This window comes from Dermacentor andersoni, chromosome 1 (genome assembly GCF_023375885.2).
Source record: "Dermacentor andersoni chromosome 1, qqDerAnde1_hic_scaffold, whole genome shotgun sequence".
Classification (NCBI taxonomy): domain Eukaryota; kingdom Metazoa; phylum Arthropoda; class Arachnida; order Ixodida; family Ixodidae; genus Dermacentor; species Dermacentor andersoni.
The window spans coordinates 181,469,639-181,485,041 of record NC_092814.1 but is presented as its reverse complement, the minus strand read 5'-3'; the positions used below and the strand labels follow the sequence as shown (position 1 = coordinate 181,485,041).

The following is a 15,403-nucleotide window of genomic DNA, read 5'->3' as shown; positions in this document are numbered from 1 at the left end:
TTTCGACAGATTTTGCACACAAGATTTTGCCAGACACAGTCGGGACTGGTTCCCAATTACTTGCTGTTGAGCAAGAGAAGCAGGGAGGCGTCAATGCTGGTGCTTGCCTGATTTTGGTTATGTGAGCTTAACTATCAATCGAGATTAAAAAATAAGTCATAATTAATGCTTTCATCTATTAATTGGAACATTAGTTGACCGCACTAGCATCAAGACATGCAAGTTGAGGATAAAATGGGGGAAGGCACCTCGATCCCTAACTAGCTTGTTTACGAAATATTACCACTACAGGCTTAGTTGCTTAGTTAATTGTTAATTAGTTAAAATTGCTTAGTTAACAGATTCAAATACTCTGCCACCTGCCAGATGTAAAAGTTGAGCAGCTTGTTAGAAGCAATGCTGACCATATAATGTGTGGCACAGGCTGTACTAGAGAGAGTGCTGCATAAATATAATGTTAAATAGTTTGGAGAAATTATGGAGCACTGTTGAGCATGTCCCCAGCATGAAAATCTTTTGAGCTTCAATAAGCCTTTGGCATTACAGGGTTAAGTTGCAACAACACTAAAAACACGTTAAAACCTGCAAGCAGCCCTCTTAAACTGTGATATTCTTTTTTTTAACAAGGCAATATAGAAAACCACACACTCACTATCAGCCTAAATTCCATTGTGAACAAGTAAAAAACAACAACTCAAATACGTTGTTGCTTTTCCAGATTTGCCTGCATTCATTTGTAACAGTGACTTATTTCAGACTCTAAAACATTACATTTGAGACTGTTCAATGCTTATAAACTGACTACAGAGTGATTGCATGTCACGCTTCCATGTCATTATGAAGAACAGGCCTTCTGATCAATTATTTTTGTTCATGTTTTGACTTATGCAGATTGTCCATTTAACTTCATAATGCTTTGTACTCCAACTTGACACAGTCATCTAGCAGCCCATACAGAAAGATTTGTTAACATATTAAATACGTTTTCTTGCATGTTTCACTGCTCTTTGAGAGAGATTTCAGTAAAGCCTTAAAATGAGCTCAGTGGAAATTTGAGGGGCTGAGACAGTGTAATAAAAATAAACTTTATTTCTACCATAATGCTATGAAGGGAACAAACTAGGATTCGTCAGAAGCAAACTAAGGAGCTGCAATATGTTGTAGTCAGTGGGCGAAACCCAAAACGACCACCAGACAGAGACAGTTGGTCTACCAAAAAATGCTAACAAAAAAGCCTGCACGTGGTAGCATGAAGCCATAACATTTGTAACATACTGCTACATCAGGTGTAAAGAAATCTTTCATTCATTAATAGTGACATATTCTAAAACTATATTTCACACACGTGTAACATCCATGGCTAATGTACAAAAAAAAAAGTTTTCAATACGTGGCAGCAAAGTTTTAAAAACAGGCATAAAGTAATGCACAATACCTCTAAACTTGATCCCTTTGCAATTAACTCTTTACTAAAAAAATGAGACAGAGAGAGAGAGAGAACTAAACTTTTATTTTTTGAAACAATAATCCGAGTCAGGACCCAGTTCACTCAAGGTGGGAGGATTCACTATTCCAGGAACCCTCTGGCTTGGGCTGCTTCCTTGGCCCAGGTGACGAGACTGCGTTGGTCATCCAGGTCATCAGACGAAACCATGGCCTCCCACGTTTCAGTGGTGGCTTAGATATGCGGTGAGTTGAGGTGCTGTTTTTGTGCTTCTATGGGGCTACTTGCTTTGGAGTCGTCTTGTGGAGCGTGTGAGGTGGGGTCTGCAGATGTGTCATGCAGTGGGCAATTCTGGACCATGTGTTGCAGGATGTCTGGGACGTTGCAGTGGGTGCATGTGTACGAGTACTGTCTGTGCATGATTATTTCGTATACGTAGGTGTTTGTCTGTAGGCAGCGGAAGGTGACTTCTTCCTTTTTGCTCAGATTCTTGTGTGGTGAAGGGTACGTTCTTCTGCTGAGTCGGTGGTGTTGCAGAAGCTTGGAGTACTTCAGGGCGATGCCATCAATGTTGGTGGCCGGCCTAGTGTGGGATGGCAGGAAAGCCCAGCTGGTATGCTCGCGGGCAGCGGCGTGTACCGCCTTATTTCCTATCAGGCCCTAATGACCTAGAACCCAGTTGATGTGGGTGTCGGGGAGCGAGGCGCATGCGAAGTGATTTCGAAGTATTTTTAATGCCATTTCTGGTATGTGTCCTTTTTGATAGTTGCGAGCTGCTGCTTGGGAGTCTGTTAGGATTACTGCTACATCAGGGCAAGTTGTTATTGCCAGAGGGATTGCTGTTTCCTCTGCAATCTTGGCGGCTCTTGCTCAGATGGTGACAGCTGCGAGTTCTTTGCCTTGGTGATCCGTGACGCTTAGGGCAAAGGTGTTTCATTTAATATACCGGGCAGCATCGGTGCACCTCGTATCAGGGTCTCTTGCGTATTTCTTGCTGAGTGCGCAGATTCTGCTTTTCTGATGCTCCTTATGGTACGTTGGATGCATATTGCGCGGTATACTTGCAACGCTAATACAGTCCCGGTGTGCGGGCGGGATTCTTGCTTTCTGGTCTGCGTCTGCAATGTAGCTTTCACTGTAGATGAGGTAGTGCAAAACTGCACGTCCAGTGGGTGTGAGCTTGCACCGCTCTAGTTGGCTGATTTTATGACTCTCAACAAGCTCTTCCCAGATATTGCGGATGCCGAGCTTGAGGAGTTTCTCCGTTGATGCCATGGGTGGGAGGGTCAAGGCTACTTTGATTGCCTCTCAAACGACAACATTGAGTTTCTTGATTTCGGCTGGCTTGAGTATTAAGTAGGAAGTTCCGTAGGTGATACGGCTAGTTAGGAGAGCTTGAATTATGCTTAGTGTGTCTTGCTCCTTGAGTATTCTTTTTTGGTTTGTGATCCTCTTGACGAGGTGCATAACTTGGGACAGTGTACATTGGAGACGCGGGAGAGTGGCCGCTCCAGATCCGTCCTTGTGGATGTGAAGTCCGAGTACGCGAAGGGAGTCGACTGTAGGGATCTTGGTTCCGTTGAGGGAGACGCAAAGATCAGGTTCGATATAGTTGGGTGGTCTTCCTCATGTCCATGCTCTCAGGACGAAAAGCTCCAACTTTTCAGGTGCGCACTGGAGACCGCAGACTCGGGGGTATTTTTCTATAGTATTCACAGCTTCTTGTAGATTGTGTTCTTGTTGTCCAGTAGTAGGTGCTTTGGTCCAGAGTATAATGTCCTCGACGTAAAGGGCATGGCATAGGTTTGGGATGACGTTGAGCTGTTTTGGTAGCTTGATCACTGCGATATTGAATTTGCAACGAGTACAGAATCCTTCTTTTGCATGCAAGCGATTCTGCTGATAACATAAAGCAAGACCAAGGTAAAAGGTAGTGCTAGAAAGGTGAATTATAAAAACTTTTTGTAACTGTGACAAAGGTGGCCTTCACTGCACACAGGTTAAAAAAATTAAATTATGGGGTTTTACGTGCCAAAACCATGATCTCATTATGAGGGATGCTGTAGTGGGGAACTCCGGATTAATTTTGACCCCCTGGGGTTCATATAAGGGCCCCTGAAATGGTTCGGACAAATTTTGTTGACGTGTAGAGTAAAGCTAAAGTTAATCATTCGCACCACAATTTGTGTGAAACATCTCATATTAAGAGAGCTACGTACAATTACAAGTTACCCTCCTCAATAGTCATGCATTTTCTCCTCAACTCGTTCGCCGAGTGCTCAGGGCTAAGCTCCGCCTTCACTGGCTCTGCGTCATGTTGGCACGTCGTGTCGTCGACTTCCGGTTCTCTAGGAACGCGGGCGCGAAGCCTCTCCAAACTCTCCGCCAGCTGCTTGGCAGTAGACCCCAAGCGAGAGCTATCGAAGCAGAGCGTGCGTTGCGAGCATGCTGTCGCAGTGCTGAACGTGTCTGGTATTCCGGTAACCACAAGCGAACTGGGCGTTTCGACGGATGGCTGGAGGCATAAACTCAACCTGATGAAGGCACTTTAGCGAAGACGTACGTGAGCGGCCTGATCGGTCTGCACAGTCCAGCCACCCATTGGTGCAGAGCTTAACCAGTCAAACAAAGCACTAATGTTGCTCAAACCAAGTGTAAAACATATGAAACATTTACAAAAACAACGTGTTAATGATTACACTTGTGGGGATTTGGGGAATTCGACGCGCCATTGCGCGGGCGCATTTCACCCATGTCTGCAATCCTTAAGCCATGCCGTCCTTGCTCCGAACCAGTTGTTATCGGTGGCGCTCCACTCACGCTGGTTCGCGGTGAGGGCGGAGCTAGTGACGTCACGGAGCGGCCCCGGGTAGCTACTGCCGTGACGATAGCGACTCTCTTGCTCCTTGGGACAGCGCCCGGTACGTACATGCTTCCTCTCGTCCGCCGACACCTTTGTGACTAGGACTGAGCTCATGCACGGTGCCTTTGCCCGTGCGGGGAGCACGTACCTCGTGTTGTTCCTATCCCGATGCTAAGCCGAAGAACGGGTGCCTAGTGCTCGCGCGAGGTCGTACCACGCCGAGCCGCACTCATCGGAGGCCCAAGCCGACGGAGATTGCCCGAGCTCTCGCCAGTTGGCCCATCGGTTATCGCGAGAGCAAGTAGCATAGCCGCCGGGACTTTTCCTAGCGGCACGTCCCAGCTTGAGCCTGTGCTCTCGCAGCGACGTGCTACAGGCGCCCCTAACTGTATTTTTCGCCCTAGATGCGGGACCCGTTTGGTTCCCCGCCATCCCGGGACCGGGCGTTCGTGCAGTGTTGGGTGGCGTTGGAGACAATAAACGGTTTCCGTCAACTTAGGGCAATACTGTGTTCTTGCATGCGTCGCTCAGTAGCCCCTTGTGGCCTGAGCTCGCGCGCAGCGGCGCTAGAGGCTGACGCCTGACGCGGCCCTGTGGCTCGCTAAGCTCGAACCCGCAGTGGTCGGTACTCCTGTGAGACCCGAAGACCCCACACACTCCTGCAAAAAATTTACACCAGCAGCAAAGAAGTATACATTTCGTTACTGCTACTCTGTGTGGCTGAGCTCTGTGCCACCAGGTGGTTGCACCGTGCAGACTATTCACATTTGCGCTTCTGCTCATCCTGTGAAACGACAAGGTCAAACAGCCAGGCCCTGTCCCCTTGCGCTTGCATTTACCCTAATACCGGACTCGAGAAACGCTATTGCGTTAGTAATCTTCCGGTGTAAAGTGACGGCCACAAACACGCAAATCCTGGTGCTGATCAGATAGTGGCAGTCCGATGCGCTGCAGCCAGTCCGCTCGTCTGCTGCCTTGCAGAGGGACACAATGTCGCAGCTTGACATATTGCCAGTCGCTACGTTTGCAGCCCACAATGCAACAAAGTTGAATCATAGTGCTCACGTAAAGACTGAGACCGACTCTGACCGCAGAACTCTCATCAAAATGGGACACGTAACACAAGCAGACGACGCTTGCTGTGTGCTGGAAGTGCTTAAGAGTAGTGGGAAATTGTTCTTGTGCATTCTCTTTCTGTTACTTTCTTTCTATAGAAACAAATTAACTAACATTCCAACTATTACGAACATCATTTATTCACCATAAAGGTGGAAAAATTATCGATGACACACCCTGGGCAGCCAATCGGATAGCTCGCCCTACTCCTGTAGAGGATCCGATTCCGCCGCTGCCGCCGGGAGCGTCTGCACAACAAGCGGATGTTTATGTTTGCGGCGCCGGCCTCCTTGGCGTGGAAGGCACGTACAATAAAGGCTCAGTTTCACCGCCGCTCGGCTGCTCGCCGGTTGCTCTCAAAGTTTGTTCTCTTCTCTCTGCGCGCGTCTGTCTATAGCGGACGCATTTCGCGCCCCTATAGCCTGGTGACCCGGACGTAGCAAGCTCACGCAATGGAAGACGAAATGAACACTACAGTGTTCAGCAACGATGCCCCGGCTCTTCAGCCCCAGTGAACAGTGCCAGGCGACATACCTGCCCCCAGCGTTGCAATGGACGCCATTTCCAAAGCCCAGCTGCGGCTGCCGCCGTTTTGGCCGAAAAATCCCGCCGTGTGGTTCACGCAAGTAGAAGCCCTCTTCGATTTGCGGCGCATCACATCGCAACGTGTGATGTACCTGCATGTCGTCTCAGCACTTTCCTCCGAGGTAGCTGATGAGTTTGACGACGTCATGAGAGCCCCACATCCGGCCGTACCCTACGACCATTTCAAGGCCATAGTGCTCACACGCAAAACCGTGTCCGAGAGAGGCCGCTTGCAGCAACTCCTCAACGCGGAAGAACTCGGCGATTGCCGACCGTCGCAGCTATTACATCGGATGCGACAGCTACTTGGCGACCGTACCCAAGACTCCGAGAGTCCACTATTGCACGAGCTGTTTCTGCAACGCTTGCCTCGGACACTTGTCGTGGTTTTGGCAGCTGCAGATGATATGCCTCTTGACAAACTGGCAGAGCTCGCGGACCGCGTGAACGACTACTCCGGCGCAAGCTCGGCGGTGTCCTCGACCACTGTCACATCAGACCTCGAGGCCCGGCAATGTCGCCTCGAGGAGAAAATTGACAGGCTGATGGACACCATGGCAGCAATGCAGATGGACACGTCTCGTCGCTCTCCACTGGCTAGGGGTGGTTCGCGTTCCCGTTCTTGCCCAAGACACACTTCTGATGGCTTCTGCTGGTACCACACCAGGTTCGGCACCAGCGCTGCAAAATGTCGACAGCCTTGTCGCTGGCAGGGAAACATGGAAGCGAGACACAAATGGCGGCGCGTGACTCAACTGCTACGGGAAGCCGCCTATTCTACATCACAGACAGGATCGCAGGCCATCGCTTTCTTGTGGACACTGGTGCAGAGGTAAGCGTCATTCCTGCCTCTCGCCAGGACCGACACCGTTGTCTGAGGACTGCGCCTTTGCAAGCTGTAAATACATCCACAATCGCAACATATGGCAAATGCTCCCTCACCATTGACCTGGGCCTGCGTCGCATATTTCGGTGGATTTTCATCCTCGCCGACGTGCGCTTCACCATACTAGGTGCGGACTTTCTTACCCATTTCGGTTTGAACGTGAATCTCCGCTCCCGTCAACTTGTGGACTGTACGACCAGCCTCTCCGTGCAAGGTATCCTCGCACCACTGTCCGCCTCTACGCAACCAGCTCCGCATTCGCCTCTATCCTCAGTGAATTTCCTGAACTTACCAAACCTAGCAATTTGGAACTTCCGGTGCAGCACACTGTGACGCACCACATCGTCACCACGGGTCCTCCAGCGTCCTGCAAGCCACGACGTCTTGCTGGAGACTGCCTCGCCACAGCTCGCAGAGAATTTGATCACATGCTGCAGTTAGGCATAATCCGCCCATCGTCAAGTAGCTGGTCATCTGCCCTGCACATGGTGCCCAAGCGTGACCCCAGAGTTTGGCGCCCTTGTGGAGACTATCGTGCATTGAATGCCCGCACCGCTCCTGACCGGTACCCACTCCCGCACATTCAGGACTTTGCTACCACTCTTGCTGGAACAACCATATTTAGCAAGATTGACCTAGTCAAGGCATATCATCAAATTCCTGTGGAACCAGCGGACATACCGAAGACTGCCATCACAACACCTTTTAGTCTATTCGAGTACGTCCGCATGCTTTTCGGGTTACGTAATGCAGGCCAAACTTTCCAACGCTTCATCAATGAAGTCATACGTGGTCTGCACTTCGTCATCGCCTATCTTGATGATCTGCTGGTGGTAAGTTCTTCACCAGAGCAGCACGCTGACCACCTGCGGTTGCTGTTTTCGCGACTGCAGGAACATGGCTTAACTATCAACACAGCCAAATGTGTCTTTGGTGCTGACAATGTCGAATTTCTTGAACACCTCGTCACACCTGAAGGAATCAAGCCATTGGACAGAAAGGTTCAAGCTCTGCGGGATTTTCCACGTCCAACGTCGCTTCGCAAGCTCCGCGAATTTCTCGGGCTTCTGAACTTCCATTGTCGGTTCCTGCCTAATATAGCGCGCATCATTCTACCTCTGACCGACATGCTGAAGGCTCCAAAGGCACCATCTGCGATCTTGGAGTGGACATCCAAAGCAGACGCCGCCTTCCAAGAAGCCAAGAATGCCCTGGCACAAGCCACCCTCCTAGTGCATCGCCTAACTGACGCGCCCATGCGGCTCATCACCGACGCATCCTCCAGTGCTGTTGGTGCAGTTCTGCAACAATTCCAGCAGAATTTGTGGCGTCCACTCGGTTTCTTTTCGCAGAAGATGAGGCCGGCAGAAACTCGATACAGCACTTTCGACCGCGAACTCCTGGCTGTCTACCTTGGCATTCACCACTTTCGCCACCTTCTCGAAGGTACCGTGTTCCATGTACTGACGGATCATTCGCCTTTCGTGGAAACCACAGCACACACACGTCCCGGCAAATTCGGCACCTGCATTTTATCTCCAAATTCACGGTCGACCTACGGTACATCGAAGGACCCGTTAATGCGGCTGCCGATGCCCTGTCACGTGTCGACGCGTTTTCCGCTGCTGCTGTAGATTTCGAGATCATTGCAGAGGCACAACATTCTGACAAAAAGCTGCGCGACCTGCGTGCAGGGTTCACACCTCTCTCGTTTGCTGAGGTGCCACTGCCGTTCTCCTCAGGTACGATCGTCTGCGACATGTCAACAGGCTGTGCCCGTCCATTTGTGACTTCCTCGCACCGTCGTCAAGTCTTTGGCAAGCTACACAACTCGAGCCATCCTGGTGTTCGCGCCACTCAGCGCCTCATCACCTCCCGTTATGTGTGGCCCGGCATCAACGCAGATGTCCGCCGCTGGGCTCGGGGATGTCAACGCTGCCAACGTGCAAAAACGACCTGCCACCGCCCGACTCTCGCTTTGACTACGTTCACATCGACATTGTCGGTCCGCTGCCTTCATTGCGCGGTAAACAATACATCCTCACCTGCGTTGACCGCTACACCCGCTGGCCTGAAGCGTTTCCCGTACACGATATTACGACGCCAACCATGGCGTCCGTTTTCGTAGCCGGTTGGATATCTCGTTTCGGCTGCCCCAGCATGGTAACAACCGACCGCGGAAGACAGTTTGAAAGTGAGCTCTTCGGAGCGTTAACAAGCATCCTCGGTATTAGCCACATCTACACAACTGCATACCATCCGTCAGCAAATGGAATGGTGGAAAGGCTTCACCGCCAGTTGAAAGCCGCCCTCATCGCCCACGACGCTCGAACTTCATGGGTCAACGACCTGCCGCTAGTTCTACTAGGTATTCAGTCGGCGATAAAGGAGGACCTCGGGTGTACTGCTGCCGAAATGGTCTACGGGATGACACTACATCTGCCCGGTGAATTCTTCGCACCACCTGCAGTCCCCAACCTCTCGCCTCCTGCCTACGTTGAGCAACTTCCGTCGCTCTTTGAGCGCTTGCGACCAACATCACCTCAACAGCCCTCCACTTACGACGTTTTCGTAAGCAAAGACCTAGCTGCCTCAACTCACGTTTTCGTGTGCCCCGAAGGCATCCGGCCCGCCCTCACTGCACCGTACGACGGCCCGTTCGAAGTGCTACAGCGTGGAGAAAAGACTCTTACTGTTTCTGTGAACGGCCGTGAAAACGTGATTTCAATTGACCGTGTGAAACCCGCGTACATGGCAAACTTGTGCTTTCCTCTTGCACTCCCCACTCGTTCCCCGCCCGATTCTCCCCCATCCATACCCTGCCCCGTGAGTAAACACGTGTCCTGGGCATCAGCGCGACAACAGCGACCTTTGCATTTACGGGGGGGAGCCCTGTAAAGGATCCGATTCCGCCGCCGCCGCCGGGAGCGTCTGCACAACGAGCGGATGTTTATGTTTGCGGCGCCGGCCTCCTCGGCGTGGAAGGCACGTACAATAAAGGCTCAGTTTCATCGCCGCTCGGCTGCTCGCCGGTTGCTCTCAAAGTTCATTCTCTTCTCTCTGCGCGCGTCTGTCTATAGCGGACGCATTTCGCGCCCCTACACATAGTGCTCGCGTAAAGACTGAGACCGACTCTGTCCGCAGAACTCTCATCAAAATGGGACACGTAACACAAGCAGACGACGCTTGCTGTGTGCCGGAAGTGCTTAAGAGTAGTGGAACATTGTTCTTGTGTATTCTCTTTCTGTTACTTTCTTTTTATAGAAACAAATTAACTAACATTCCAACTATTACGAACATCATTTATTCACCATAAAGGTGGAAAAATTATCAATGACGCACCCTGGGCAGCCAATCGGATAGCTCGCCCTACTGACATCAATTAGGTAATTTACGTCATATTGGTAGGGGTGGCTGAAAATTTCGCTAAGCAGTGTGCTGCGATGGGCAGCGATGTACATTTTTAAAGCCTTATAATAAATTACACGCTTTACGCGGAGCACTCAGATGCGTCAATTAATGATCAGAAGGACCTACTCTAACGACTCAGTACAAAATCATCAAAATCGTTTCAGGGTCCCTTTAACATGCACGTAAACCTAAGTACATGGGTGTCCTTGCATTTCGCCCTCATTGAGATGCGGCCACTGTGACCAGGATTTGATCCTGCGACTTCATGCTTAGCAACACAACACCAAAGCCACTAAGCAACCACGGCGGGTACACATAGGGTTGGTTTCACTACACGTTTTGGACTTTCTTATTTACATGTTTCAACACAACACTCTGTATTGTAGAATCGCTCTTTCTCAAAGAAGGTCAACTCTCTGAATCACCACGCTTTCTTTTTTTTTTCAACGCTACTCGAAGCGTTCACGTGTCCCAAGGTGGATGCTCTTTTGAAATAGACAGTTGATGACACAATAACAAAAAGAGAGAAAAAATACATAAGTTGTTTGTAACTTCAGTCTTCAACAGACACCTTACACCATCTAGTGTTGTCTACAACAACCACACAGCAGAGGATGGGCTCAAATCGCCTTGAGGGCTTCATGAGAAGTAAAACAGCGCTGGACGAGTTGGGCTCTTCGCACATATTTTTTAAGTGCGCGCATGACGAGCTCAACTCGTTTTTCTTCCAGAAAGGGTCATGCAAACATACTAACTGAAGACAATTCATGTTCCAAAGCTGCATTGTGGGCTATGAGAGGTGCCATCGTGGTAGGGGGGTTGGGGGAGACGTCTCCCCATTAATTTTGACCACAGTAAATTTCTTTCATGTGCATACTGCCTCCATCAAAATATGGTGTCCACTCCTGCCGAGGTTCTCACCTCCACGGTGGCTTAGTGTCTATGGTGTTCTGCTGCTGAGCACAGTGACTACGATAGACAAACTGCATACACGTGAACAAAACGGGCACTGTGACATGGGGGAGGGAGGGGAGGCAGGTAATGACAGCACTGCTTGCATTGAAGGTGCACCTGCAGATTGTAGCAAAAATGTAGTGGAAAGAGTGCATACGTACACACACTAACAGTCCTCTTATTCGCTATCGTCTGCTGCTTTTAGCAAAAATTATATTTTTTTTAAAAATACATTCGAACTTGCTCCAAAGCCTATATATCACCTTTTAGCAAAATCCACGTCATTGTGATAGCTGTGATGCCATCCACAGGCTCATTTGCTCACTTCACGCAATAGCTGTAAACTGCTGAAACTCGGATGCAATGCTGCACTTCCCCGATATGCTTGTGAGATTGTTGATCCCACTACAAATGCTACTCCCCAAAACAAGCAATTTCTGATATCACTCGATAAACGCAAGAAATGACAAGTATAGAACACAGATCCAGAACAAAACACACAGCACCAGAATATATTGTTGCGGCTCGGGGTAGCGTTTAGGCCAGGAATCCACCCGGCACAGGGGTGAGCACGTCCGGCAGTCAGAATGAAGGAAAAAGGGTTTATTTTACATTATTTACACTAGTTCCAGATACAGAAGCCCACTCCATGTAGGAGCATATTAAACGTCCCAGTTCATATCAGGTCACATCAGCACCCTTCTTCACTGTGCCCAAGAAGTCCGCTTTTAAAACTGTCTTCTTTCTTAGGGTACTAGACTAGGGAATAGAATGACTGTATCTCGGCCAATCACAATTATCGAATCGGTCGCAATATCCCTCCCAAGACGTCGCACTCTTCCGCTGGCTCTGTCTTCTATGTTGCACCTTCGCCCCCACATATGGCGCAACTGTGTGTTGTGTTGTGTTGGGTTTAATGGCGCATAAGCAACTGAGGCTATCATGCGCCAAACGCAAGGTCAAATTTCTTTTTAAAAAGAAATTTGGCGCAACTGTGTGGTAATCTGGGAAACCAAGGTCGACACTGTTCCCATAGTAGCCTTCGACATTGGCCCCTTTCATCAATTAGTTCAGATTGTCAGGGTCAGGTTCACATAGAGGGGTTTTCGCGGTAGGTGTCACAGTCTATGCTGGGCCCCAGCTGCATATGGGCGTGCGCTGATGAAATGACTGCCTCATGGAAAACATCTAAGGAATGCTCATTGTCGTATTGAGAGGTCATAATATCAAGTATGTTCACACAAAGCACCATTGAAAACGGCAGTGAATAGGCATGGGAACATGGACAAGCAAGCAAATAAGTTCATGACCAAAGGAAAGCAAATACTCACTTTTTCCACCGAGTTACAAGAACACGATCACCAGGGCTGACTGCAATGCGGGGCTCATCAGTGAGTGGTGTCGTCATGCAAACAGAGCAGCCATGTGATATTGGGAAAAAGGAGCCACGATATGGGTGTACCACAGTGTACAGGCGGGTTCGTAGCCGCTTGTCATGCTTCTGAAGAATTTGCTCAACCTGCAAAAAAAAGTGAGCAAATTAAGAAAAAAATGTGTGCGTACATGCGTATGTGTGATGATAGGTCAACTGGCTGTAATTGGAAGCATTCAGGGATATGACTATGTGGCATGTAACGGCAAGCCTAAGCCGTGTTATAGGCTTACTATTAAGACTTGTAACCACACAAATTTCAAGTACATCATGTATGACTATTTGTAGTTGACTTAATGCCTACTGTGCTTCATGTCCATCAAGCTGCCAGTTATCAGAAATGGTGACTAGAGCTGCTGTGGCAGAGTTGATGCCTCCTTCACACACTCATTAAGGCATGCTGTTTCAATACCAGGTGGGATGAAGAATTTGAGGACATCATGACTTCAAGAAAAGAAAAGGTACCTTAAAAATTACAAACTTTAGCACAAAATTTGGCTGACTAGTTGTTTTGCTGCCGTTACCAAAAAACTGTACAGTAAAATTACCTTCAGCCTCAATAATTGACTGAATGTGCTTCCTAAAGCTGCTACACAATCAGATCAGATGATGAAGGTTAGTGTTGACTTTTTCTCCACAATAGTAACAGCCTTTGGTAAATTTTGCATATCATATGGTTGTTTACTAGTCTTCCTCTCAGTGACACCCCAGATACAGCAGAACCTCGTTGATACGTTCCCGTTACGTACGTTTTCCCAGCGCCAATGTTCACAATTGAGAACACAAAAAATGACCCAATAAAGTTACTCATTTTTTACCGGTCCATGCGTTCCCGGAAAACACGATTTTTCGGCATCAACGTTCAATACGTCACCAAACTGTGATCGTATGATACGTTTTCCGGCCGCTAGATCCCATGTAAACAAGAAAATGCGCAAGGCGCGCACTCGGTTTCTCATTTTTCTACCAGCAAATCTTCTCTGCGGTCGTCGCACACGGCATTCACAGCTATCACCACTAATCATATTGTTGCGATACGCATCTTCTGTTTCACAGCGCATGGTGCCATCGGAAGCGTAGCGCACGCTTTTAACAGGCGATAACCTAAAAGCGCCGCCGTTCCATGCTGCATACTGCGATCGTATACGTTTTCTGGCCACTGATTCCATGTGAACAAGAAAAGGCACGAGGCACGCGATTAAGAACAACATATAGCAGCCCGTCTCATGTGAAAACGACGCGGCGTGCACAGTTTCTTATTACGGTACCAGCAAATCTCCGCCCAGGTCATGGCGCTCCGCATTCACAGCTATCGCTGCCAAACCTATTGCGATAAGCATCTTCGCCTATCTATTTCACAGCGCGTGGTGCGTAGTCCGCGTAGTGTGATTGCTAGTGTATTGCACGCGTTTAGTAGGCGATAATGAAAACGCGCCGCCGTTCCCTGCTGCAGGCGACGGGATGCAGGCATCACATTTCGCTTCAGTGGCATCCAGCGTCGCCCACCAACTTGATTTCGTTTCGGTTTCCCGTCGCCCTCTTAAAACACAGTGCAATAGGAAAACAACAAAACGTGCCTCGGGCCGCAGGAGCAACACCAGCTCGACGTGCCTCGGCGACTCATGCCGCAACGATCCGTGCAACACTTCGCATTACGTAGATGTCAACAATGGTTGAGTCTGTCAAATTTTTTTAGTTACTTTGGATCGTACGTTCTTCCGGTTAATGCGTTATTTCTCTTTTTTTTAACATATGAACGAGGTTCTGCTGCATATTGTTTTAACTGCATTATAATGCAACCTCTATTGTAACAAGTGCCAACTTGAATTGAATTTCGGGGTTTTACATGTCAAAATCTATGATTTGATTATGAGGCACATCGTGTTGGGGGATTCCGGATCAATTTTGACCACCAGGGAATCTTTAACGTGCTCCCAATGCACGGGACACAGAAGCTTTTTGCATTTCGCCTCCATCGAAATGCAGCCGCCGCGGCCGAGATTTTATCCCGCGACCTCGTGCTCAGCAGCGCAACACCTTTAGCCGCTAAGCCACAGCAGCGGGTAAGCACAATTTTTCATGGCAAAAAATGAAAAATGCAATGCCCTCAATTATAACACATCCTCCAATTTTCATACTTCAAGAAAAATTACAAATGCTAGATTGCTCATTCATCAGTTTTTCATGGCAAAGAGGGAGCAATGGCAATTTGTTTTTACTTGGACAAAGATAAATTATTGTGCCCAATCTACCATGGAGTGGGCATCACTTATTGTTGCTGTCAGAGGCCTCCTTATCACTATGAACAGCCCAGAGCCTCTCATCTTCAATGTTGTCTATGACATTAGACATACTGCATTTCTTAAACGCCTTGCAGACCATGGCATACTTACTATAGCAACTGTAATATATAACTTAATGAACTTATCCAGTGGGCACAAAGATACTGCAGCTCGTACAGTTCAAGCAATGTGTAGACTGGACTACAGAAATGTTTAATGCATGTGATGATAGCTTGCTGCTATTGTAGTTTTGGTTTCCTACTAGAATTTAATGTGTGTGCCACTTTTTAGTCAATTTTTACAAAAACAAAAAGCATGCGTTAAAATTAAGTAAATACAGTTAGTAGCTTAGCAAGTTTAAATCTTGGGAACTAGAAGGCCATGATGCATGTGACGTGATCATTGAACTTTACAGCTAGTAGCTGCTCTT

General features: G+C 48.5%; 1 protein-coding gene across 2 annotated transcripts in view; it reads right to left on the bottom strand.

Annotated features, from left to right (window-relative positions):
- Positions 1 to 15,403, bottom strand: part of LOC126547258 (palmitoyltransferase ZDHHC6-like) — a 66,122-nt gene that overhangs the window by 19,592 nt on the left and 31,127 nt on the right. For both annotated transcript variants that reach the window (XR_007602679.3, XM_050195220.3), the window contains exon 6: positions 12,591 to 12,778. Coding sequence is in view for 1 of the 2 variants with exons in the window: in XM_050195220.3 (XP_050051177.1) it covers positions 12,591 to 12,778 (188 nt within the window). In the remaining variant the exon portion in view is untranslated. The remainder of the gene's footprint in view (positions 1 to 12,590; positions 12,779 to 15,403) is intronic.